The 27,418-nt window shown below is 42.1% G+C and overlaps 1 protein-coding gene across 1 annotated transcript in view; it reads left to right on the top strand.

Annotated features, from left to right (window-relative positions):
• The first annotated feature begins 3,290 nt into the window (after positions 1-3,290).
• The window catches only part of LOC117507306 (interferon-induced GTP-binding protein Mx-like), a 90,650-nt gene continuing 66,522 nt past the window's right edge, over positions 3,291-27,418 (top strand). Inside the window, 1 exon segment of the mRNA XM_034167150.1 lies at positions 3,291-3,573. Within this exon segment, the coding sequence (XP_034023041.1) occupies positions 3,387-3,573 (187 nt within the window). The 5' untranslated portion in view covers positions 3,291-3,386.

Genomic DNA, 27,418 nt, shown 5'->3' with positions numbered 1-27,418 from the left:
TAAGTTTCCAAAACCTGAGAGACCACACACATGAAGATAAAAAATCATGGATCTAACAGGTTTGGCCGTACAAGTGTGTGGTGTGCAGCCACACAGTAAGAATAACACCACACATGAACATTCCCAGGTCAGACAGGAAATCTCACAAAATCTCTCGAAATTAAACGTGATTTCAGAGTATAGAAACGGAGATACTTTGTGGACTATTTAAAACAGAGGGAAAAAATGATACAAAAGGAAAAAGAAAAGTGTTCTTTAAAGGAGTGGAGACAGCTGGAACACCGGACTTTTTGGTAAGTCAGAACAGCTGTTTTGATTTTATTTTCTGCTCCGTGCGTCCGTCACCTCGCTTTCTGATTGGTTACATGTCACATTCAGCAGGCTGCATGCTCGTTTGTGGTCGGAGGACACAACACACTCCTGTAGTGAACTGAACTTTGATCCTGAGTGAACTGAACTTTGATCCTGAACTGCTACACTGAATGAACTATTTAAGTTTAGTTTTGATTGTTATTTCTAGATGTGTGCCCAACATGCAGCTGCACAACCTCACCCGCCCTTTAATTCTCCCCTGCAGCTGATCTAGCCCCACCAGCTCTATAGGCTCGCTTCTCCTGGTCACTTTCCTGTCTGTCTTGTCAGTCTGGTTCCCTTCCTCTAACCTGTCGACGCTGTCAGTTAAGTCTTCCTTGTTTTGCCCTTCTACTGCGCAGTTCTTTGTTTTGTTCAATAAACTCTTAAGTTATTCTGCCTGCATTACTGCTCTCTGCATGTGGGTCAACATCCAAACCTGGTCCTCCACCGCAACAAACAGCAAGATAGTATAGTGAATAAGCAACAAGCAAATAACTAAAGTAATAAACATAAACTGCTATGCCTAGTTTCACCATTACAACAGCAGAGTACATAAACTCTAAACGTAATACCTGCCATGTGCCTGTCTAAGCAGGAAAACAGTGTTATAACAATCGATGTAATTAAAAACCCAATGAAGATAATAAATGCACAGCATGGATGCATAGGAATCTATGAACAGATATAACAAAAATAGGGCCTGACTCCACATTAAGTAGGCTAATTATTGCACACAGAGTACAGGTTAAGCAAACAGACAGTGATCTACAGCATGGTACTAATTAGTCACGTGGCTCAACGAGCTCAAGTTAGCACACACCAACCAACAAATTATCCGCATGTCAAAGCACTATAAAAATGCAACAAAAGCATTTTTGGACATTTTTATTAGCATTTTTTGTGTGTGTTTTACTACGACGGAGTTTTAGGGCCACATTGAATTTTTTTTTTTTTTTGTTTGTTTTTTTGGACTAATATTACGAGAATAAAGTAGTAATTTTACGAGAAAAAAGTTGTAATATTATGAGAATAAATTAGTAATTTTACGAGAAAAAGTCGTAATATTACGAGAATAAAGTCGTAATTTTATGAGAAAAAAGTAATATTACAAGAAAAAAGTCGAAATATTATGACTTTATTCTCGTAATATTATGACTTTATTCTCATAAAATTACAAATTTATTCTCGTAATATTACGACTTTATTCTCGTAAAATTACTCATTTATTCTCATAATATTACAACTTTTTTCTCGTAAAATTACTACTTTATTCTCGTAATATTACGACTTTATTCTCGAAGTCTTAAAATTACGACTTTATTCTCGTAATATTACGACTTTATTCTCTTAAAATTACAAATTTATTCTCGTAATATTACGACTTTATTCTCGTAAAATTACAAATTTATTCTCGTAATATTACGACTTTATTCTCGTAAAATTACTAATTCTCATAATATTACTACTTTATTCTCGTAATATTACGAGTTTATTCTCGAAATCTTAAAAAAAAAACAAAACAAAAAAAAAAAACAAATTCTATGTGGCCCTAAAACGCCGTCGTAGTTTTATGAACACCAAGTAAGTGTGTTTACTTGGTGTTCATAAAACACACACAAAACTCGAAATGAATGTTCCCCGACTCCGTGCCTGCTTTCATCAAAGTGAGCCGCGCGGTTCAGGGGATGGTGCGTTCAAGCGCATCTCGGAAATCCTAGCGCTGAACAAATAGGCTTTCAGACAAGCCTATTTCACGAGCTTGATTTTTTTTTTTTTTTTTGACACCCTACGCGCAGTGCGTGATACGCGTGTGCGGAACGACAGCAGTGACTCAGAGAAATAGAAACACTGGATTTTTGAGCGTTACAGGAGAAACAAACTGTGGATTTTCTGTGGGGTGTCTCCCCACACATTACAGGAGAAAAGTTTCGTTTGGCTTCGACGCTCCGCCTCTTCAGTCCGCTGTACAGATGAACCGACAGGTATCGCACCAAAGTAGTTCTCGCCGTCAGAATTTGTATCCCCTGGCGCGGGAGCGCGCACTGACTCTGCAGCGCTTACAATCTCCTGCTGCTCCCAGACAAAATAACAGCATGTTGGCTGTTCAATACATGACATTAAAAATAAGTTTCGTAATCTTTTGACGACGTTTAATGCATGCGTGTCTTCACGTCGATTACACGCACAGCACAGAAACGTGTCCAACAGCACGCCGTAAGACGTTTATTAAAAAACGCTGTAAGACGTTTATATGTAAAAACAACAAAAACTAAAAACACGCTGAAGACGTTTATGATCGCACCACTCCAATGATTTTCATTCTTTCTTCAGTTTAGTTCGTTCATTTGAGATTAAAATATGTACAGTTATAAACTGTGCACTCTTGTACTTGTCCGTGACTTTTTCTGTTTTAAATAAATTAAAATAAGCAGACAAACGTGATGTGGGTGATGGTTGTTTTGGTTTACAAGAAATAAAATTCAGCTTTTACACTGTAAAAAAAATCCAGTTTTTACAGAAAAATTCTGTCAGCTGTGGTTGTCGGGAATTCTGTCAATGAACGTGTAAATGGTTTTACACATACATATATTTATGTCAATTTTACAGTTTAAACCTGTAATTAAAAAATATTAATCTGTAATTTTGATGGTCTTTTTCATGTTGAATTGGCATGGCCATGCTGATATTAAACTTTTTTTTTTTTTTACATATATAAACGTCTTACAGCGTTTTCTTTTTTAATAAACTTTTTTTTAAATAAACGTCTTACGGCGTTTCTATGTCTGTGCGTGTAATCGACGTGAAAACACGCATGCATTAAACCTCGTCAAAAGATTATGAAACTTATTTTTAATGTCATGTATTGAACAACCAACATGCTGTTATTTTGTCTGGGAGCAGCAGGAGATTGTAAGCGCTGCACTGAGTCAGTGCGCGCTCCCGCGCCAGGGGATACAAATTCTGACGGGGAGAACTACTTTGGCACGACACCTGTCAGTCTGACTGCAGGCAGCAAACGGCCGGCTGGCATCATGGACACTCTGCACCAGCTGTTTGAGGAGAAGATTCGACCCTGTATTGACCTGGTCGACTCGCTGCGCTCTCTGGGAGTAGAGAGGGACTTGGCGCTGCCTGCTATCGCCGTGATCGGAGACCAAAGCTCGGGGAAGAGCTCCGTGCTGGAGGCACTGTCAGGGGTGGCACTGCCCAGAGGCAAAGGTAAATATCATTACAAAATATTTAGGAATTAAACCCATCATCATATGCAGCCTCAGAGTGATCAGAGACCACAAATAATTGGACAAACTCAAGGATGATTGTCAAAATAATCACTTTTACAGGGTGTTTTTTTTTTTTTTTTATCCAGAAAGGGTTCAGATTTATGAAATCATCACGAGACAATGTAGACATCCACATCTCTTTTATTAAAGTTATTGACTCAGATCAGTTTGCTCCTTTTTTTCTCTCTCTTTTGTTTTGTACTTTTTGTGATTTTTACAAAGGCTATTTTTTAAATTCAGTTCAGATTGCAATTCAATAGAACAATTTAATGTTTTATTTTAAAATATTGTTGTTGGGAAGGTGTCGTGACACGGACCCACAACAGGGGGCGCTAAGGAACGGACAATGGATAAGCCAACCAGTAACAATTTAATGTTGTGGAAACACACAACGGAATACACACAGAGATATGGATTGCCAATGATACACCAGGTGACGTGTGGGCAGGCTCGAAGATAGAAGACCTCTGGCGAGAGAAGAGCTGATTCCCACACAGCTTCCACCAGCAGCGGGCCTGAAGAACACCGGAGCCGCCAAGTCCCGAGTCCCCAGGTGGCCTCTGCCTTCGGCTGTCGACCCTGGTACTGCTGGCAGAGAACAGAGAAAATCCAGGTGAGTGTGAATCCGCACACTCAGTAGTCCACTCACAGTCAATGTTCTCCAAGGAGGGAGCACCTCCACCTCCAATCACACACTCGTGCAGCTCCTGTGTAACCACTTATCTGCTACGGAGCGTGATGCGAAGTCGTCGCGGTCACGCCCTTCTCCAGCTCCGATAAGAACACCACAGGGCAAGCGGCTGCAAGGAAGAGTTACGTTAGCAGAGAAATTTACCACAGAGAAGATTACCTCTTGGTTGCTGATTTCTCGGCGGGGAGGTGGAGTTGTAGTCTGGCTTTTATGGTGATGTGGTGAATGAGTGACAGCTGGTGCAGATGATGAATGACAGCTGTCACTCTCCGTTGCTCCGACGCCCTCTCCTGCTTGAAGCCCGCACTCCAAGCAGGGCGCCATCTGGTGGTGGTGGGCCAGCAGTACCTCCTCTTCTGGCGGCCCACACAACAATTCTATGGAACATTAGACACCTTGTTTTCATTCCCAGTGAGCACAAGACATAAGGCTGATTTTTGGTTGGCTGATGTCATAGGCTTTTTTTTTTTCATGTCATAGACTGTATAAAACCCTGCTCAGAGTGCTGCTCTCTTTTGAGCAACAACAACACAGAATGTGTCTCTTCCCAGATAAGATCTCTTTCAGTGCAGCTTCTTGTTCTGACTTTAACAAGAAGTTAACACCCAGGTCTTTCATCGCCAACTGGAAATGGTCATCAAAACATTCCAATCATATCTTTCTGAACTCTTCCGCATCAAACTCCATCATGTTAATGTTTATAATGTGTTTGAGCGATAACAGGTGAAGTTGCTCATAAACTTCTTAAATATTTATTACGGCCACTCTTAAAACTTCAGTTATCGTTATAATTTTATTACTGGTAAATTTTAGAATTAATTTAGATGTATAATATATATCAGAATTATCTGGGAACTACATTTTGCGCAGGAATTCATCAAGCACGTCGGCTGTGGGCGCGTACTGACACAGAATACCCAGAAACTGGACAGTTGTTCGGCCATAACGAGAGCGTCCACTTTTAGCATGTCATAAGCTAAGCTAGTGTAACGGAGGCCAGCAGGTGTCGCTGTGCAGATGTAGTTAACCTCACTCCCAACAGCTCAAAAGGATTCTCTGGTCACAAGGCCAGAGCCCTGGGTTTTAGCCTTCTGGTCAGAGTCTGACTCCCATGCCGGAAATCGTGAGTTCGCATCCTGAGGGGAGCGAATGGGTGGAGTCATAACAAATCAAATCAAATCAATTTCATTTATATAGCAAAGCCATACAATAATTACGGAAAAACCCCAACTGTCAAAATGACCCCCTGTGAGCAAGCACTTGGCGACAGTGGGAAGGAAAAACTCCCTTTTAACAGGAAGAAACCTCCAGCAGAACCAGGCTGAGGGAGGGGCAGTCTTCTGCTGGGACTGGTTGGGGCTGAGGGAGAGAACCAGGAAAAAGACATGCTGTGGAGGGGAGCAGAGATCAGTCACTAATGATTAAATGCAGAGTGGTGCATACAGAGCAAAAAGAGAAAGAAACACTCAGTGCATCATGGGAACCCCCCAGCAGTCTAAGTCTATAGCAGCATAACTAAGGGATGGTTCAGGGTCACCTGATCCAGCCCTAACTATAAGCTTTAGCAAAAAGGAAAGTTTTAAGCCTAATCTTAAAAGTAGAGAGGGTGTCTGTCTCCCTGATCCGAATTGGGAGCTGGTTCCAGAGGAGAGGAGCCTGAAAGCTGAAGGCTCTGCCTCCCATTCTACTCTTACAAACCCTAGGAACTACAAGTAAGCCTGCAGTCTGAGAGCAAAGCGCTCTATTGGGGTGATATGGTACTATGAGGTCCCTAAGATAAGATGGGACCTGATTATTCAAAACCTTATAAGTAAGAAGAAGAATTTTAAATTCTATTCTAGAATTAACAGGAAGCCAATGAAGAGAGGCCAATATGGGTGAAATATGCTCTCTCCTTCTAGTCCCTGTCAGTACTCTAGCTGCAGCATTTTGAATTAACCGAAGGCTTTTCAGGGAACTTTTAGGACAACCTGATAATAATGAATTACAATAGTCCAGCCTAGAGGAAATAAATGCATGAATTAGCTTTTCAGCATCACTCTGAGACAAGACCTTTCTAATTTTAGAGATATTGCGCAAATGCAAAAAAGCAGTCCTACATATTTGTTTAATATGCGCATTGAATTACATATCCTGATCAAAAATGACTCCAAGATTTCTCACAGTATTACTAGAGGTCAGGGTAATGCCATCCAGAGTAAGCATCTGGTTAGACACCATGTTTCTAAGATTTGTGGGGCCAAGTACAATAACTTCAGTTTTATCTGAGTTTAAAAGCAGGAAATTAGAGGTTATCCATGTCTTTATGTCTGTAAGACAATCCTGCAGTTTAGCTAATTGGTGTGTGTCCTCTGGCTTCATGGATAGATAAAGCTGGGTATCATCTGCGTAACAATGAAAATTTAAGCAATACTGTCTAATAATACTGCCTAAGGGAAACATGTATAAAGTGAATAAAATTAGTCCTAGCACAGAACCTTGTGGAACTCCATAATTAACCTTAGTCTGTGAAGAAGATTCCCCATTTACATGAACAAATTGTAATCTATTAGATAAATATGATTCAAACCACCGCAGCGCAGTGCCTTTAATACCTATGGCATGCTCTAATCTCTGTAATAAAATTTTATGGTCAACAGTATCAAAAGCAGCACTGAGGTCTAACAGAACAAGTACAGAGATGAGTCCACTGTCTGTAACTAATGAAAATAACTCAGACAGAACAATCGGAGAGAAAGAGTCTAACCAAATACCGGCATCACTGAAAGCAGCCAAAGATAACGATATGTCTTTGGGATGGTTATGAGTAATTCTTTCTCTAATAGTTAGAATTTTATTAGCAAAGAAAGTCATGAAGTCATTACTAGTTAAAGTTAAAGGAATACTCGGCTCAATAGAGCTCTGACTCTTTGTCAGCCTGGCTACAGTGCTGAAAAGAAACCTGGGGTTGTTCTTATTTTCTTCAATTAGTGATGAGTAGTAAGATGTCCTAGCTTTACGGAGGGCTTTTTTTATAGAGCAACAGACTCTTTTTCCAGGCTAAGTGAAGATCTTCTAAATTAGTGAGACGCCATTTCCTCTCCAACTTACGGGTTATCTGCTTTAAGCTGCGAGTTTGTGAGTTATACCACGGAGTCAGGCACTTCTGATTTAAGGCTCTCTTTTTCAGAGGAGCTACAGCATCCAAAGTTGTCTTCAATGAGGATGTAAAACTATTGACGAGATACTCTATCTCACTCACAGAGTTTAGGTAGCTACTCTGCACTGTGTTGGTATATGGCATTAGAGAACATAAAGAAGGAATCATATCCTTAAACCTAGTTACAGCGCTTTCTGAAAGACTTCTAGTGTAATAAAACTTATTCCCCACTGCTGGGTAGTCCATCAGAGTAAATGTAAATGTTATTAAGAAATGATCAGACAGAAGGGAGTTTTCAGGGAATACTGTTAAGTCTTCAATTTCCATACCATAAGTCAGACCAAGATCTAAGATATGATTAAAGTGGTGGGTGGACTCATTTACATTTTGAGCAAATCCAGTTGAGTCTAATAATAGATTAAATGCAGTGTTGAGGCTGTCATTCTCAGCATCTGTGTGGATGTTAAAATCGCCCACTATAATTATCTTATCTGAGCTAAGCACTAAGTCAGACAAAAGGTCTGAAAATTCACAGAGAAACTCACAGTAACGACCAGGTGGACGATAGATAATAACAAATAAAACTGTTTTTTGGGACTTCCAATTTGGATGGACAAGACTAAGAGTCAAGCTTTCAAATGAATTAAAGCTCTGTCTGGGTTTTGGATTAATTAGTAAGCTGGAATGGAAGATTGCTGCTAATCCTCCGCCTCGGCCCGTGCTACGAGCGTTCTGGCAGTTAATGTGACTCTGGGGTGTTGACTCATTTAAACTAACATATTCATCCTGCTGTAACCAGGTTTCTGTAAGGCAGAATAAATCAATATGTTGATCAATTATTATATCATTTACTAACAGGGACTTAGAAGAGAGAGACCTAATGTTTAATAGACCACATTTAAATCAAGTCAAATCAATTTTATTTATATAGCGCCAAATCACAACAAACAGTTGCCCCAAGGCGCTTTATATTGTAAGGCAAAGCCATACAATAATTACGGAAAAACCCCAACGGTCAAAACGACCCCCTGTGAGCAAGCACTTGGCGACAGTGGGAAGGAAAATCTTGCTTTTAACAGGAAGAAACCTCCAGCAGAACCAGGCTCAGGGAGGGGCAGTCTTCTGCTGGGACTGGTTGGGGCTGAGGGAGAGAACCAGGAAAAAGACATGCTGTGGAGGGGAGCAGAGATCAATCACTAATGATTAAATGCAGAGTGGTGCATATAGAGCAAAAAGAGAAAGAAACACTCAGTGCATCATGGGAACCCCCCAGCAGTCTAAGTCTATAGCAGCATAACTAAGGGATGGTTCAGGGTTACCTGATCCAGCCCTAACTATAAGCTTTAGCAAAAAGGAAAATTTTAAGCCTAATCTTAAAAGTAGAGAGGGTGTCTGTCTCCCTGATCCGAATTGGGAGCTGGTTCCACAGGAGAGGAGCCTGAAAGCTGAAGGCTCTGCCTCCCATTCTACTCTTACAAACCCTAGGAACTACAAGTAAGCCTGCAGTCTGAGAGCGAAGCGCTCTATTGGGGTGATATGGTACTCTGAGGTCCCTAAGATAAGATGGGACCTGATTATTCAATCATGAAGACAGGAAGTCTTTTCTACAAACACATTTTACGTGTGAACTAACAATGTCCAGTAGGTGGCATCATTGTGATGTGAGTGTGTTAAATTTTCAAGCACAAGGTCACAAATTCATAAAGGAAACGTGTTACGTAACTGTTTTAGTCTGTGGTGCAGTTGAAGGTGCTATATTATTTTTTCTTTTTGAATTTTTATGCTTAAATAGATTTTTACTGGTTATTGGTGGTCTGGGAACAGGCACCGTCTCTACAGGGATGGGGTAATGAGTGGATGGCAGGGGGAGAGAAGCCGCAGAGAGGTGTGTAAGACTACAACTCTGCTTCCTGGTCCCAACCCTGGATAGTCACGGTTTGGAAGATTTAAGAAAATTGGCCAGATTTCTAGAAATGAGAGCTGCTCCATCCAAAGTGGGATGGATGCCGTCTCTCCTAACAAGACCAGGTTTTCCCCAGAAGCTTTGCCAATTATCTATGAAGCCCATCTTATTTTTAATAACACAACACAGAGTGCAGCCGCTGCACTAGTGGTGCTCGTGAGAGTGTGGGTGGAGTGATGAAAAGACAGAGATATGTGAACAGGTGCCAAGAGAGTGAGTGAAGGAAAACACAAAGCAGACAGCATAAAGGTGAGAGACAAAGATATGAGACAGGTGCAGTGATGAAGTGAGAACATAATCAGATGGGCATAAGAGTGAACACAAACAACTGAGATGAGCAATCAGAAAGCAAAGGCAGAATAATAAATTACTAGTAGCCAGTGGTGAGTTCCGCTAATTATCGAAGATAATGTTTTCATTATTGAATTAGCTTTTCAGATAACTTTGAAAACCATCATCGGACCAATTATTTTCTGATACGTTTTGGTCCGATAATTTTTAGATTGCTAACATTTTTGCAGGTATAGCTTTTTGTAGTAGATGTGCAGTTCTATCCTCTACAAACAGAGGTGGTTCTAGAAGAAACCGCTCCATCCTCTGCAGGCAAGGGAGGGCTGCCATATGGGGGGGCAAGAGAGAGCTCGTTTCTTTAGACCCCATACTAACTTGCTGGCAATAGCACCCAAGTCATCCAGAGGCATACAGTTTTAACTTATGGTTAAAATTTTAACCAAACTAATTTTGGACAACTTATTTAAATTAATGTGATGTCTGAAGTTTTATAAAGTGAAAATATCAGATATATGTTTTAGTTTTAAAGTAATGCACTCATTTTGAAGGTTTTAGTGTGGACATGCTGTGTCCAGGTGCATTATGGGTATCTCAGTACATTCACGACAGGAGAAATGCATTTGAGACACTCTGATCAGGCTCCACGCGGACAACAGCATTAAACTCTTTGTATATTGTGCCTAAACTCTTGTGAATATATTCTCTGGATTTAAAGACGTTGTTATTGTGTTTGTTTTATGCAAAAATGCCAGAAGAAGCTCAGGTTGCTTCCCAAAGACAAAAATTCTGTTAAATTGTGAGTCTGGCCATGTGATATAACTGGCGTCAAAATGCATAGAACACTGCCATCTACTGGCAACTGGTTATATCACAGTGTCGTTGACCGCAGGATTTTAAAATTATCTGTAGGTTTCCAAAACCTGAGAGACCACACACGTGGAGATAAAAAAAAAAATCATAGATCTGACAGGTTTAGTTGTACAGTGTGTGGGGTCAGCCACATGGTAAAAACAACACACACAAACAGATTTCACACATCAACATTCCCAGGTCAGCCTGCTCACTTTCTGATTGGCTGCATGTCACATTTAGCTCCTCATGTCCTTCTTAACACACCACATATGGCAGGAATATCTGATAAGATTATATATAGCGTCATCACGATTGTCAGGGTGTCCGTAAGATTGTCGGCAGGGAAGATCAGGTCCGATATCAACCTAATTATCTTGCCATGTGAACCAGGCTTGATGTCATGACGCCTCACGGAGCGCCTGATTGATGTGTTATGACCATGATTATGATACCGCACCGAACATGTTTTCACTATTATTTGATTTCTTTGTGCGACTGACATCGTTATTCAAGCATTCAAAAGGAGATTCCAATTACAACCACACACGAGAAAGTTTTTTTTGACAGTTCTTGTTATTGAAAGAAACCTTGTCTCCCGAACCGGATAGAGTTGTGATGTCATCACGCGTGCGCTTAGGCGCTGTCTAGCGGGATCTTGAAAATTTCTGTCTTTTTTATATACAAATACAAAAATGACAGATTTTACAAAAACACATTTATTTGTAAACACCAACACGTTGATTCACTTGTGTTGGTTTTTACATAGAATGAATGAATCAACCAATCAGTATGAGCAGAGTGTTAGTATACCCATAATCCCTTTGGGCTTCTCTGTGTTAATGTTCAAATCTTCAGAATTAGTGCATTATTTTAAAATTAACAGATATGCGTTATATATGTCTTTGTACATTTTAAGAGTTTCCATTAATGTAGTTATTCTATCCGGAATTAGTTTATTTATAAAGCAAAACCATAATTTAAACCTGCTTTCCATTTCAAGACCTCTGCCTCATTGCTGGACCACTGTATCCTGTCAGGGTATATGACACTTTTCTACACCAGGAGGCAGTGCGCACAAAGACAGAAGTGCTGGCTTATTGGCTGTTTGGGTTGGTGATTGTCATTGGTTATATTAGAAACTTTGGCTGTGTTTAAACTCAAAATCAGCTTCTGAGTAACTGAGAGCGTATTTCAGGCAAAATTGAAAGTTATCTGTAGCTTCTGATAAGTTTTTAGGCAGTTTATCGGTTTAGCGTTAAAAAAGATAACTTTTCAGTTAGCTGATAACTAGTTATTGAAGCTAACTTTTTGGTTAGTTGTGCCCACCACTGAATTCAGCATTATTTCATAATAAAATACGGGGGAAACGATCAAACCACCACAGCAGCACATTTGAGTCTGACTCTCTGAGTCTGACTTTCTACCTCCAAAGTGATCAAAGAGAATAATGTGATTATTAACCATCAGATGACAACGTTAAATCATTGTAAAGTTAGTTTTAAGCAGAAACGAGGCGGTAATCTGTTAATCACTGCTAACGCTCTGACATGACGCATGCGCAGTGAAGGAGGGGGCATACTCTCATGCGTGCCACTAGCTCAGGCAGTTTACACTCTCGTTTTGACCCAACAACAATATTGAGTTTCTGTATATTCTGTGTTAGTACGCGCCCGCAGCCGATGTGCTTGAGGAATTCCTGCGCAAAAAGTATTTCCCAGACCTGCGATGACAGTGCGTTTTCATTGGGAACAAAAACATCAGGAGTAGCATTTTTGGTGAGTACGAGCATGATATGAGTAAAACTCATCAATAGCTGTGCTCGTGCTGAAGGAAAATTCTCATTCGCTATCTCACTGTCTTCACGCTCTGTGATTGGCCAGTCACACACAGTGCCCACCCCTCCCTACATAGACACGTCTCTCTGCAGCCAGACCTGTGGCTTTCTCTCTCTCTCTCTCTCTCACACACACACACACACACACACACACACACACACACACACACACACACACACACACACACACACACACACACACACACACAGACAGGATCTCTCTCTCTCGCTCTCTCTCTCTCTCTCTCTCTCTCTCTCTCTCTCTCTCTCTCTCTCTTTCTCTCTCTGTGTGTGCTTGGCTTGATTCTACCTCACGTTGATCCCTCCTTAAGTTTTCTTCAGCTCGCCTCTTTTTTGGTTTGTATGATATTTAAAGTAGACCTGCATTGAAATAAATGCAGTCAGATCTTTGGACCAAAAAATGACTTATATTTACACATAAGATCCTTCTGAATGTAGTAAAGTAAATCTGCAAGCCCAGATCGGTCATTCAATGGAGAAATCTTCATTTAAAAATGACAAATTTACAGCTAAAATTTAGCCCTCCGCAAAGCTCTCATCACATCCGGGACGCTGCCGAGACGTCAGGGAAAAGACCCCATCCCAGCATGCACTGCGCGCGCCAACTGTAATTTGTGGATTTACGTCAGTTTGCATCTGCACCTTTTTCTTGTCTTATATGGAAGGATCTACCTTTTTTAAAACTTCATGTTGTCTTGCGGCATGTTTGGTGAGTACACATTTATTTTGTTTGTGCTTGAAAATTATTTTGGGGGACTTTTTCATACGCCTGTTTGATTGAGTGGTGTCGCATTGAAAATCTGTCTTTCGCCTCCGGTGTTACTGTCGCGGGGTACGGAGGTGGGACCCGCAAAGAATCCAAGTCATTAAAAAGATATAAACCTCTCTCAGTGGCCACGGAGCTCTGCAGCTCCGATTACTGAGACATGCGGCGCTGCGGAAAGTCTGTCCTTGCAGCAACAGGTGTCACCGGCCAAGCCGCATCAAAACAGCGAGCGTAGTCTCTGGACTTTTGCCAAGTTGGCTGCACCTCCATTCAGTAGACAGGGACGTGGTGCCGGCTGCACAGCAGACATGGGGGCGATGTGAGTGGCCCACTTCGGTGTTTACCGAGCACGCAGACTCGGTAAGCGCAGCGGAGACAGAGAGCGGGGCGTCGGGGAAGAACGTCGCCCGCTGTCGATGTCGCCGCTGATCTGAGCATGCAGAGCTGGATCTCACATTTATTGCAGCTTACTTTTGGATGCTGAAACCAGGACGTGTATAAGAGTAACATTGCTAACAGATAAAATCAATTTCAATGCGGGATCGGACTGAAGGTGGGAGCACTCCGTCTTCTGCCGGACATCACTGCAATGATCCGGATGTACAAACAGTTTTCGCTGAGGGCCAAATTTTAGCTACAAATTTGTCATTTTTAAATGAAGATTTCTCTGCTGAATTACAAATTTGGGCTTGCAGATTTACTTTATTGCATTCATAAGGGTCTTACAAATACATATCAGCTATTTCTTTCTGAGATCTGACCACATTTATTTCAATGCAGGTCTACTTTAAAGTTATTTGGTGAACTTGTTTCGTATTGTACGCGGTGCTTTTGACAAGACAGCTGAAAACGGCTCATGTCGCGTCGGTCACTGCCTCCACTCCGGTCGCGTTATTTATTTATTTATTTCTTTATTTATTTTAACTGTTTGCTTGCTCTTTCTTTGGTTTGGTGATATAAAGTCAGTTGGAAAACTCTGCTCGTACTGAACGCGGTGCTTTTGAGAAGAATACAATGAACAAGGCTGACATATTATTTCCCTGTTTGCCATCACTGGATGTTTGTATGAATCACCAAGTTCACACAGATCATGAAAAAATAAACAGTCTTACAGACCACTTACACACAACACACACATATAGCTGAACACACAAAGTAGCCTATATGAATATTTTTATTGAATATGGCTGCATGCAGTATCTGACACTTTCTCACTGCAGTTCTTAAAAATAAATTGGTCAGTGGAACAACTTCTCCCGCTCCCTCTCACACAGTCACTCAGTCACACAAACATGCACACACAGACCTACATGCACACACAGACATAAAATAAAAAAAAAAGAAAGTTGTGTTGAGTATGACAACTCTTGTTCATGCATACTTAGTAGTTCATAATTTCCTACTACATTGAATGTCAATTCTGAGGCTGTTCTGTTATTCATTCATACACTTTAGAATATTCATGTTCTGAATTTATATATAAAAAACTTGTTCTGTAAAATAGTTCTCTTACTTTTGTGATCAAAAACATTGATTTGAATCTCAATTTTGAGGCTGTTCTGTAAATAGTTTTCAAATAAACAATAAAAATTGCAACTTCTGATCAATCCATATCAATTTCAGGGTTAAAATAATATACTGATTTAAGCCCCAACCATTTTGGGTTAAGCCACACCCACTTCTGCTTTAGGCCCCGCCAACTACAGTACAGCTATGGATACAGATAATTTGGATGGTTGAACAGATACAGATACAGATAGTGGTGTACTCGCTCATCCCTAATCAGGAGTATATGTGGCACAAGAACTTGTGTATCTCGTGTGATTTTACGCCTAAATGATCGTAAGTCAGTACTCACTCATCCAGCAGTATCTTCTCATGTCGGCAAATTCAGTGCTGGGTCAGGCGAAAGTAGTCCGGCGAACTATCCCACAATGCCAAAATAGCAGAGACGTCACTCCAATGAGAGCGCCATGCTGAGCAGTGTGGGCGGGGGGGGGGGGGGGGGGGGGGTGCTCAGTCTAAGAGAGTGCTGAGTCCCTGACACCGGGTCTGGCTGGGTATACTTTGGCCGACTTTGGCCAAAGCACACTTGCCACCTAGCGGATGTGCCGGTTCTTCCACCAGCTGTACCACCATATGGACAAGGATTATAAATTAATGTTGTTGTTTTTCTAATGGGGCCTAAAAGTTATCCGCCGCATATTTCTTCATTAATCATGCATTAAGTGGACCTTCTGACAGCTGCTAAAAGTGCTAACATTAGCACATAGCATACAATATTAAATATGTTTGAATGTTTCACCACACAACAAACCACATTATTCCAGGTGTTTGCAATATGGATGGACACAGTCACTGTCACTCAAAGCAACCACTCCCACAATTATCCAGAATTTTATTAATTGAATCGTCTTTAACCCAACGTACAGTTGTCATGGAGGAAGAAACTATAGAGGCCACAAGTGGCCAGTCAAGAAAAATCACTTCTGCTATAGAGTCAAAACGTGAGCTTGACTGTTGGCACTTGGGTGACATCCGTCTGAACATATTGTCACAAAACAGCGAAAATGTGGCTACATTATCAACAGGTCACAAAAACATGCAGCTTTCTTTCATTAAATGGGTGACTGGTTCAGATGAAACTTAAAACAGAGGTGATACGAATTATTGTGGTGAAATTTCTCCAAATTAATTTTTCACTGGTCGGTGAAATCTGGTTTATTAAAAAATGTCTTTTCAACACATTTAAATGATAAATGAGGACATGCCTAACTACTGTTCAGAGTCACGGTTAAAAACGGTCTAAACCCAAACGTTGATTGTCTACAAATAGATGTTGAACAAACTTTCACTTTTAAACCATTTTTGAATGCCTTTAAATGGTGGTTGTAGACATTTTTTAAACTTCTTTTCAATGTAAAAATGCTCACTGGGTTGAAGGCACAGAGGCAAAATTGCGGATATAAATATTTTGCTTCCTCAAGCGAAATACAGAATACAATACAGTGTTTTCACTGGTGTAACGTGCTAATAAAAGACATAGTTTTCCCAGGGCCAACTTATCCCTGGACTGAGATCTCCCGGGGCTGACTTATCCCGGCCAGCTTCATGCTTGGGCCAAGGTCTCTCAGGCGCTGAGATATCTTGTTACCTCACAGATAATAGTCATTAACAAGGCAGCCCTAACTTGCAAACAGTTCCAAAATCTTACAAGCTAAACTCAGTCATGAAAAGATTTATTTTTGAGACGGTCTCAATCCCGACATATTAATATCAGAGAGATACGACCAATCCAAGCTCTCGCCATGTTGTCAGATGAACATGATGTAAATGGACTGCATTTATATAGCGCTTTTCCATCTGAATCAGATGCTCAAAGCGCTTTACAATTATGTCTCACATTCACCCCGATGTCAGGGTGCTGCCATACAAGGCGCTCACTACACACCGGGAGCAATAGGGGATTAAAGGCCTTGCCCAATGGCCCTTAGTGATTTTCCAGTCAGGCGGAGTGGCAAATAGAAAAATAAGATTAAATTTTGAGGAGTACTACTGGCAGAAACTATGATTTCCTTTTAGACATCAGTCATATTTCATGAAGGTTGGTGATGAAAGGTACAACCCCAATTCTAATGAAGTTTGGACATTGTGTAAAATGTAAATAAAAACAGAATACAATGATTTGCAAATCCTCTACATCCTATATTCAATTGAATACACCACAAAGACAAGATATTTAATGTTCAGACTGATAAATTTTATTGTTTTTGTGCAAATATTTGTTCATTTTGAAATGCATGCCTGCAACACATTTCAAAAAAGCTGGGATCAAGGTATCAACAGAACAGTGTCTAAAATCTGTTTTATTTAAATGCTCAGATGGTTTATACACTAGGGTTGTGGATGGACACGCAGTACTTTAATGTCATCAAACTCCAGGGGCAGATCTCGATTTAGATTGGGGGGGTGACTTGGTTCCCCCTGGATAATTTTTAAAATCTAAAGCCTTTTCCTGCATTGTAAGGCAATCTGGGATGTTAATTACTGAAGCCTTGGTCCCACCGAATAATAAAGCCATGAATAATGAACCACATATGGATTTGCCAGAAATTTCAGTGATTATTTGAATAATGAGCCATGTATAAATCTATCAAGTATCTGCTGTGAAGAAGCCTCTATGTGCCTCTAAGTACCTCACATGTGCCTCTAATCAACCATGACTGACCTGTCATTTGAGCCCCGTCCAGCCTGGAATGGCTCGTGTCGCCACATATGATCCACGTCAAGCCACATATGATCTATGTAGTGCCACCACACAATGTTGGTGCATGTTTAGGCATGGGTTTGATCCAACCCTCCAGCCCTCCCACACTTGTCTCTTTTAAAGTGTGGGTTTTCATTTCACTGCATCCATTCAAGATGTTGTCACATTTTTTTAAACGCAGTCCAAAAAAGATGCTCCTGTCACAGTCTGCCAGTGTGCACGTCTGTGCACCAGGCTGCAGTTCACCTGTGTTACAGAGTCATTAAATGCAGCAGTTCTGCATGTGCACCCAGCTCTCTGTGACCAAAAATAAATAAATAAATAATTATATACGTCTGCACCTGTGTGGATCCCCCCCCCCCCCCCAAAAAAACTGATCCACAAACACAAAAACCCATCCATAACCAGACCAGCTGGAACCGAACCACGGCTTCCTGGACAGTCGTCTCTGTGCTTCCTCTCACTGGCTTTATTTCTTACATGGCTTTACAGTCATTTTGACACCGTGATCCAACTTTTAACTTTGTGTTCGTCCGTTATTGTCTACAAAATCACCCTTTTGCGAGCTCGCATTCTGTGTAAATGCTCGTCTTCATTTTGACACTGGTGATCCAACTTTTAACTTTGTGTTCGTCTGTTATTATCTGCAAAATAGCTCTTTTGCACACTCGCGTTCTGCATAAATGCTCGTCTTGAGTGTGACTCTTTGCGCCAGTGCGCACACACAGCAGAGCTCAGCTGATCCATTATAACAAGATGTTAAATCCATCATAAACATACTTTTACTGCTGCTTATAAAGAAGTAATGAACATGCAACTGTTTTACCAAACCATGACAATATAAACATTACAAATAATTACCTTGTAGGCTGTTCCAAATACGTTCTCCTTCTGACAGAAAATGATTAATCCACTACAAAATAATAATTATTTTATATACAGTGTCCAGTGCACAAAGCAGGTGAGATTGTCACTGTGAAGTGCACGAGAGGGCGGAGCCAAAATAGCCTGTCCAAAATAGCCTGTCCTGTCCTCATAGCCACCAGGTGCTCGGTATAACGGGCTTTTAACAGCCTTGTCCTCATTACAAACATGCCTGTACAATCCTCGTTTTTCTCGTTTGTCCTCACAGTAACTTTTACACAAACTGCCCCACACTGTTGTTGCTAAATTTTGAACTTCTTGAAATTAGCGCCATGCTCAGAGATGACCCTCATTAGCCGAATATTCTGCCGCTACAAGTCTCTCAGAGCCACTGTTCTTCCACGATTGTTGAATAATGACTCGTACCCCCCCGCCCAAATAAAAATATGCTACCTGGCTCATTATTTATCGTTGATTATTCGGTGGGACCAAGGGGGCAGCTGGTCTGCTCTGTGTCAGCCTGATCCCATCAGATATCAGAAGCTAAGCAGTGCGAGACCTGGTTAGTACTTGGATGGGAGACCTCCTTGTGAACACCAGCGGCTGTGTGTGTTTCTCCAGGTTACACTGGAGTTGCGTCAGGAAGGACATGAGGCTGACACAGAGCAGATCGGCTGCATACAAAACAGTAAATATAGTTGAGCTAAAATAAAGACAATATAACTAATGGTAAGCAGAAAAAAAATAAATAGCATTTGCCTGAAGAGAATTAAAATAAGTGGACTTTCTAATATGAACAAGGAAATTGTTCCACATTGTAGGAGCATGGTAACTCAGCCACATGGGGTGTGCAGGCAGTACATTCTGAGTGCCGGTCCCAAGCCCGGATAAATGAGGAGGGTTGCGTCAGGAAGGGCATCCGGCGTAAAACAAGCAAACCCAACTATGCAGACTCAGAATCAAATTCCCATACCGGATCGGTCACGGCCCGGCTTAACAACGTCCGCCACCGGTGCTATTGCCCAACAGGGTGCTGGTGGAAATTGGGCTACTGCTGGGCGAAGACGACGAAGAAGAGGAGGAAAATGTTGCCACGAACAGCGGGAGAAGAAGAAAACTAGAAGGGTGGAAATGAGAGTGGGGACTTTGAATGATGGTAGTATGACTGGTAAAGGAAGACAGCTGGCTGATATGATGGAGAGGAGAAAGGTAGACATATTGTGTGTGCAAGAGACCAAGTGGAAGGGAAGTAAGAGCAGGAGCATCGGCGGTGGGTACAAGTTGTTGTACCATGGTGAGGACAGGAAGAGAAATGGTGTTGGGGTCATTTTAAAGGAAGAGTATGTTAAAAGTGTGTTGGAGGTTAAGCGAGTGTCTGACAGGGTGATGAGTGTGAAGTTGGAAATTGAAGGGGTGATGATGAATATCATCAGTGCATATGCCCCACAGGTAGGTTGTGAGATGAAGGAGAAAGAAGATTTCTGGAGTGTGTTAGATGAGGTGGTGGAGAGTGTGCCCAAGCATGAAAGAGTGGTGATAGGAGCAGACTTCAATGGGCATGATGGTGAAGGGAACAGAGGTGATGAGGAAGTAATGGGTAGATATGGTATCAAGGATAGGAATGGGGAAGGACAGATGGTAGTTGATTTTGCAAAAAGAATGGAAATGGCTGTGGTGAATACCTACTTTAAGAAAAGGGAGGAGCACAGGGTAACATATAAGAGTGGAGGAAGGTGCACACAGGTGGACTACATTCTTTATAGGAGATGCAAGCTAAAAGAAATCACAGACTGTAAGGTGGTAGCAGGAGAGAGTGTCACTAGACAGCATAGGATGGTTGTTTGTAGGATGACTTTAGAGGTAAAGAAGAAGAAGAAGAGAGTGAGAGCTCAACAAAGGATCAGATGGTGGAAGCTGAAGGAGGAAGACTGTTGTGTGAAATTTAGCGAGCAGGTGAGAGAAGCACTAGTTGGAGGGGAAGCAATTTTGGACAACTGGAAAAGTACTGCAGATGTGGTGAGGGAGACAGCTAGGGCAGTACTGGGTATGACATCTGGACAGTGGAAGGAAGACAAGGAGACTTGGTGGTGGAATGAAGAGGTCCAGGAAAGCATAAGGAGAAAGAGGTTGGCGAAAAAGTTTTGGGATAGTCGGAGAGATGAAGAAAGTAGACAGGAGTACAAGGAGATGCGGCGTAAGGCGAGAAGAGAAGTGGCAAAAGCACAGGAAAAGTCATATTGCGAGCTGTACAAGAAGTTGAATAGTAAGGAAGGAGAAAAGGACTTATACCGATTGGCCAGACAAAGGGACAGAGCTGGAAAGGATGTGCAGCAGGTTAGGGTGGTAAAAGATGCACATGGTAATGTGCTGACAAGTGAGGAGTGTGTGCTGAGAAGGTGGAGGGAATATTTTGAAGAGTTGATGAATAAAGAAAATGAGCGAGAGAAAAGGCTGGATGATGTGGTGAGAGTAAATCAGGAAGTAAAAGAGATTAGCAAGGAAGAAGTGAGGGCTGCTATGAAGAGGATGAAGAGTGGAAAGGCAGTTGGTCCAGATGACATTCCAATGGAGGCATGGAAATGTCTAGGAGAGCTGGCAGTAGAGTTTCTAACCAGATTGTTTAATAAAGTCTTGGAAAGTGAGAGGATGCCTGAGGAGTGGAGACGAAGTGTGCTGGTTCCTATTTTCAAGAACAAGGGTGATGTGCAGAGCTGCAGTAACTACAGAGGCATAAAGCTGATCAGCCACAGCATGAAGTTATGGGAAAGAGTAGTAGAAGCTAGGCTTAGAAAACAGGTGAAGATCTCTGAGCAGCAATATGGTTTCATGCCGAGAAAGAGCACTACAGATGCAATGTTTGCTCTGAGAATACTGTTGGAAAAGTACAGAGAAGGACAGAAAGAGTTACAATGTGTGTTTGTGGACTTAGAAAAAGCTTATGATAGGGTGCCAAGAGAAGAGTTGTGGCATTGTATGAGGAAGTCTGGAGTGGCAGAGAAGTACGTTAGGGTAGTGCAGGACATGTACAAGAATAGTGTGACAGCGGTGAGATGCGCAGTCGGAATGACAGACTCATTCAAGGTGGAGGTGGGATTACACCAAGGATCAGCTCTGAGTCCTTTCTTGTTTGCAGTGGTGATGGACAGGTTGACAGATGAGATCAGACAGGAGTCCCCATGGACTATGATGTTTGCAGATGACATTGTGATCTGTAGTGAGAGTAGAGAGCAAGTTGAGTCTAGTCTGGAGAAGTGGAGACATGCTTTGGAGAGAAGGGGAATGAAAGTCAGTAGAAGCGAGACTGAGTACATGTGTATGAATGAGAGGGAGCCCAGTGGAATAGTGCAGTTACAAGGAGTAGAAGTGGTGAAAGTAGATGAGTTTAAATATTTGGGGTCAACTGTTCAAAGTAATGGAAAGTGTGGTAGAGAGGTGAAGAAGAGAGTGCAGGCAGGGTGGAGTGGGTGGAGAAAGGTGGAAGGAGTGATTTGTGACCGAAGAATATCAGCAAGAGTGAAGGGGAAAGCTTACAAAACAGTAGTGAGACCAGCTATGTTGTATGGTTTAGAGACAGTGGCACGAACATATGGAATGGAATGAACATATCAGAGGGACAGCTCAGGTGGAACAGTTTGGAGACAAAGTCAGAGAGGCGAGATTGATGGTTTGGACATGTGCAGAGGAGGGACCCAGGGTATATAGGGAGAAGGATGCTGAGGATGGAGCCACCAGGCAGGAGGAGAAGAGGGAGACCAAAGAGGAGGTTCATGGATGTGCTGACAGAGGACATGCAGGTGGTTGGTGTGACAGAGGAAGATACAGAGGACAGGGTGAGATGGAAACGATTGAGCTGCTGTGGCGACCCCTAACGGGAACAGCCGAAAGACAAAGAGGAAGAAGAAGGAGCATGATGGACAAAGGGTCTAAAACCTGCTGATTTCTTAACCTGACAAGCTCACACTCTTGAATCTGTATCAGCAGTTCTGCATCCAGATTGGAAGTTAAAAAAGTGGATTTAGCCCATCTCTATTATTTTCCTGTTCACAAGTTTGTTCATTGTCAGCCTAGCCCATTCAAAAGAGAAGGGTTTTGGCTATACCTCCATCACACCAGAGGGTGAATGAGCCCAAATGTTGCCGCAATGGAAATTCGACTCACACTGGGGAAGTGTCGAGGTGCATTCTTAACAGTCGGGCAAATTCATGTGGCTGACCTGAATGTCTAGCTAGCTCAAGTTCAAAACAGTTGAGGTGGAAAAATATCGTACAGCAATCAAGGTGGACTCCAACTGCAATCTGACTGCGTTCTATATATTGTCACGATGTCAGACCAATGTCTGGTCGAATTCGAGGGAAATTCGCCATGGGCAGGCACATCTAATCCTGCTGGCATGATACCGTTCGGGGTGCGCAAAGGAAATATTGTAATGTGCAATGTTTGTGGCACACATTCATTTTGTGAACTAGATGTGAACATTGTGCAATCAAACTGAAAACACTGTGTCAATGGTGGTCAGCGTGTCTCTGAGTGTCGGAGCAGCGTGCGCAGGTGAACATGGTGTTACATCCATAATGAGCATGATATTACAGCTTCATTGTCACTCCACCTCATGTGTTAGATGTATCTGTAATATTATGTTATCATAGCTGTTACACCCCATCTAGATGGCTGTGCTGCGGGTCAACACATCACAGAGATGTGATGATGTTCAGCACTTGTGAACGTGGCGTCACAGCTGTAATAAACATATAATGACTAAACTATTAGAAGGACTGATGATGCAACTGTTTACCAAGGTCCTACAATGTAAATAAAGTAGGTAATGGTTCCAGACACACTTCCCACCACACAGCGACCACCTGCCACATTGCAGCCATCAGCTGTCATGTCATCCGTGTGACATGGGTGCAATGTGGGATGGTGACCGGATGATCGGGGGGCAGATGCACGGTCTACTATGAAATAATTATTCTATATGACGCCACGTCCAGACAGCGCTCACTTGCCCAGCCACCGTCATGCTCTCTCTCTCTCTCTCTCTCTCTCTCTTTCCAGGACATCAGCCTTTTAGCGGACAGCGGACCTTCCCGCTGTCCGGCAGCTGCAAGTGGCGATGAGGGCGGATGGTTCTATGTGGAAGATCCCTGACAAATCGGAGCGTTTGGATACGACTCTTTTGATCCTTACTGCCAGTTCAGATTGGGTCGGAGTTTATACACGCGCCCATCACACACGCACCTGCCATACGGAAAGACTTCTGGTGCGAGTAAAAAAAAACAAAAAAAAAACTGTCAGTGTAACATGAAGAAACACACGTTCAAGCTAAATCATATCAATATTTTATCTTTACTGGACCATGTGCACTGCACAAACATGTTTTGCCCCTAAGCCACCATCAGCATGTAATGAACAACAGAAAGGAATGTATTTACAAAGGTAACAGGTGAATCCTATGATGTCAACTGATGAGCTGCACCCTACAGTGTAGCATACAAATTACAGGACATTGCCAGACAAACAGATAATACAAAATGGCATCACAGCAGGTCATCATTGATGGGCACATGCAACCACCAAGGACAACACTGTCATGCTTTGGTCCTGGACCGGCCCAGAACCTGCTTTTGTTCCCCAGTCTCCTTCCATTTCCCTGTCTTGGTTTTTCTGTTTAGCTCTGAGTGTTTATTTTCTGTTTCTTACACTTTAGTCTTGGTTTTATGATTTGTTACACTTCACCCATGTTAAGTTTGGTTCTGGTTCTAGTCTCTGTTTCTTATTTAGTCATTATGTGTTATCACATTAGGTTTTGAGGATTATCTGTTACTCTTCAGCCACTTATTGAGTTCTGTTCTAGTTTAGTCTTCATCCTTTACATTCTGGTTATTCAGTCACTCTGTGTTGAGCACATTAGTCCTTCAGGTTTTTCTGTACACTCCTGCCACATGTTGAGTTCTCATCTAGTTTAGATCCAGCCTTTAATTTTCTGTTCTGTTTCTTCCTTTTCATTTGGTTATTCTGTTTCTCACATTTGGATTCTAGGTATCATTATTTCCTAATTGTTTAACATTTGTTCTGTCACTGTCACATTCCTCTTTTTACTGCTTTTGTCTGACACGCCCACCTGTCACTCCACTCTTGTCTCACTCAGCCACGCCTTCTTTCCTGCACCTGTATCTCATCACGCCCCGATTATCCTCTGCTTTTAAACCCCTTGTCTTCCACAGCTCACTGCTAGTTCGTTGTGCATTCAGCCTCGTTAGGAGCCATCTGTATCCTGTCTTAGACTGTGTTTTTGCCGTTCTCGACTTCTGCTTCTCCTTGACTACGTTTTTGCCTGAGCCTGTCAACCTGCTTCTCTGTGTCTGAACCCAGCCTGTTTTTGACTCTGTTTTTTGCCACCTCTTATGTACCTGTTTGCCCGTGCTGGAACTCTACTTGTTTACTGACCACGCCTCCGCCTGACGACCGTCCGTACAGCCGCCTGTCTGATTGTCTTCCTGTGCACCGACCAAGCCTGTTTCTGATTAAACCTTTACTAATCCTCCATTTGAGTAATGAGTCTGCATTGGTGTCCACCTGCCTGCCGTGCCACTTCACCTCAGATCCTGACAAACACAAGATCAACAATTTAAAAATAAATAAATAAATAAATTCTGACAACTGGATACATAATGACATTAGTGCCCCCTTCTGGTCAATCCCTTCTCAAGCATCCGGAACAATGATGCACTAAGAATCAAAAGGTTTGTCTCAATTACTACAGTGGGGTAAAAAAGTATTTAGTCAGTCCCTGATCGTGCAAGTTCTCCTACTTAGAAACATGAGAGAGGTCTGTAATTTTCATCATCGGTACACTTCAATTATGAGAGACAAAATGAGAAAAAAAAAAATCCAGAAAATCACATTGTAGGATTTTAAAAAAAAATTATGGCAGGGGTGGTGTCCAAGTGGTTAATGCACTTGGTTTCAGTGCAGAAGGTTCTGGGTTCAAATCCCACTCCTGCCACATTTCTCCATGTAATGTGGAGTTGCGTCAGGAAGGGCATCCGGCATAAAACCTGTGCCAATACAACATACAGATCCACCTTGGATTTGCTGTGGAAACCCCGAGTGCAAACAAGGGAGCAGCTGAAGGGACTAACTAAGTTATTTGAAAATTATGGTGGAAAATAAGTATTTGGTCAGCCACAAACAAGCAAGATTTCTGGCTCTCAGAGACCTGTAACTTCTTCTTTAAGAAGCTCTTCTGTCCTCCACCTGTAATGGCATCTGTTGGAGCTCGTTATCTGTATAAAAGACACTTGTTCACAGCCTCAAACAGTCAGACTCCAAACTCAACCATGGCCAAGACCAAAGAGCTGTCGAAGGACACCAGGAAGAAAATTGTAGACCTGCACCAGGCTAGGAACAGTGAATCTACAATAGTCAAGCAGGTTGGTGTGAATAAATCAACTGTGGGAGCAATTGCAAGAAAATGGAAGACATACAAGACCACTGATAATCTCCCTCGGTCTGGGGCTCAACGCAAGATGTCATCCTGTGGGGTCAAAATGATCATGAGAACGGTGAACAAAAATCCCAGAACTACACAGAGGGACCTGCAGATAGCTGGGACCAAAGTAACAAAGGCTACACACTACGCAGAGAGGGACTCAAATCCTGCAGTGCCAGTGTCCCCCTGCTTACTCAGCAGGGGGACATGGAGGTGGGAGGGAGGTGATGGTCTAGTGGTTAAGGTGTTGGGCTTGAGTCCAGAAGATCATGGGTTCAAATCCCCGCCTGACTGGAAAATCACTAAGGGCCCTTGGGCAAGGCCTTTAATCCCCTATTGCTCCCGGTGTGTAGTGAGTGCCTTGTATGGCAGCACCCTGACATCGGGGTGAATGTGAGGCATAATTGTAAAGCACTTTGAGCGTCTGATACAGATGGAAAAGCGCTATATAAATGCAGTCCATTTACCATTCCATTTACTTACTGGCTTTCGTTCAGCCAGTAGAACTATTGGTGTGGAACTGTCTGTCCTGGAGGACATTTACAAAAAAAGGCTTAAGTCCCAGTCTTTGGCTATTACTAAGGATCTCCTGCATCCTGCCAGGCCTGTTTGAGCTTCTTCCTTCGGGTAGGTGCTATCGGTCTATTAAATGTGGGACATCACGTTATAGAAAAAGTTTCTTCCCACAATCTGTAGCAATGATCAACACTCTTTGATTAGTTTTAAATTGTATCTTAAATTATTTTGTGGCTTTGTCATTTTTTATGTTCTTTTATGTCTTTTTATTGTTTGTTTATGCCTTCTAGTGCACTTTTGAGCTCCTTGCACCTTTTCCAATGTGGTTTTAATACTGCAAATGGCAAATAAACTTGAACTTAAGCCAGTACATGTCCAGGCCCGTCTGAAGTTTGCCAGAGAGCATATGGATGATTCAGAAGAGGATTGTGAAAATATCATGTGGTCAGATGAAACCAAAATAGAACTTTTTGGTAAAAACTCGACTAGTCTTGTTTGGAGGAAGAAGAATTCTGAGTTGCATTCCAAGAACACCATATCTACTGTGAAACATGGGGGTGGAAACATCATGCTTTGGGGCTGTTTTTTCTGCAAAGGGGACAGGATGACTGATCCGTGTTAAGGGAAGAATGAATGTGGCCATGTATCGTGAGATTTTAAGACAAAACCTCCTTCCATCAGTGAGAGCATTGAAGATGCAACGTGGCTGGATCTTCCAGCATGACAATGATCCCAAACACACCGCTCGGGCAACGAAGGAGTGGCTCCGTAAAAAGCATTTCAAGGTCCTGGAGTGACCAAGCCAGTCTCCAGATGTCAACCCCATAGAAAATTTGTTGAAAGTCCGTGTTGCCCAGCAACAGCCCCAAAACATCACTGCTCCAGAGGTGATCTGCATGGAGGAATGGGCCAGAATACCAGCTACAGTGTGTAAACCTGGTGAAGAATTACAGGAAACGTTTGACCTCTGTCATTGCCAACAAAGATTATGTTACAAAACATTGAGTTGAACTATTGTTATTGACCAAATACTTATTTTCCACCATAATTTACAAATAATTTCTTTAAAAATCCTACAATGTGATTT

This window comes from Thalassophryne amazonica, chromosome 3 (genome assembly GCF_902500255.1).
Source record: "Thalassophryne amazonica chromosome 3, fThaAma1.1, whole genome shotgun sequence".
Lineage (NCBI taxonomy): Eukaryota > Metazoa > Chordata > Actinopteri > Batrachoidiformes > Batrachoididae > Thalassophryne > Thalassophryne amazonica.
The sequence above is the reverse complement of the archived record's forward strand: the minus strand, read 5'-3'. Positions and strand labels throughout refer to the sequence as shown.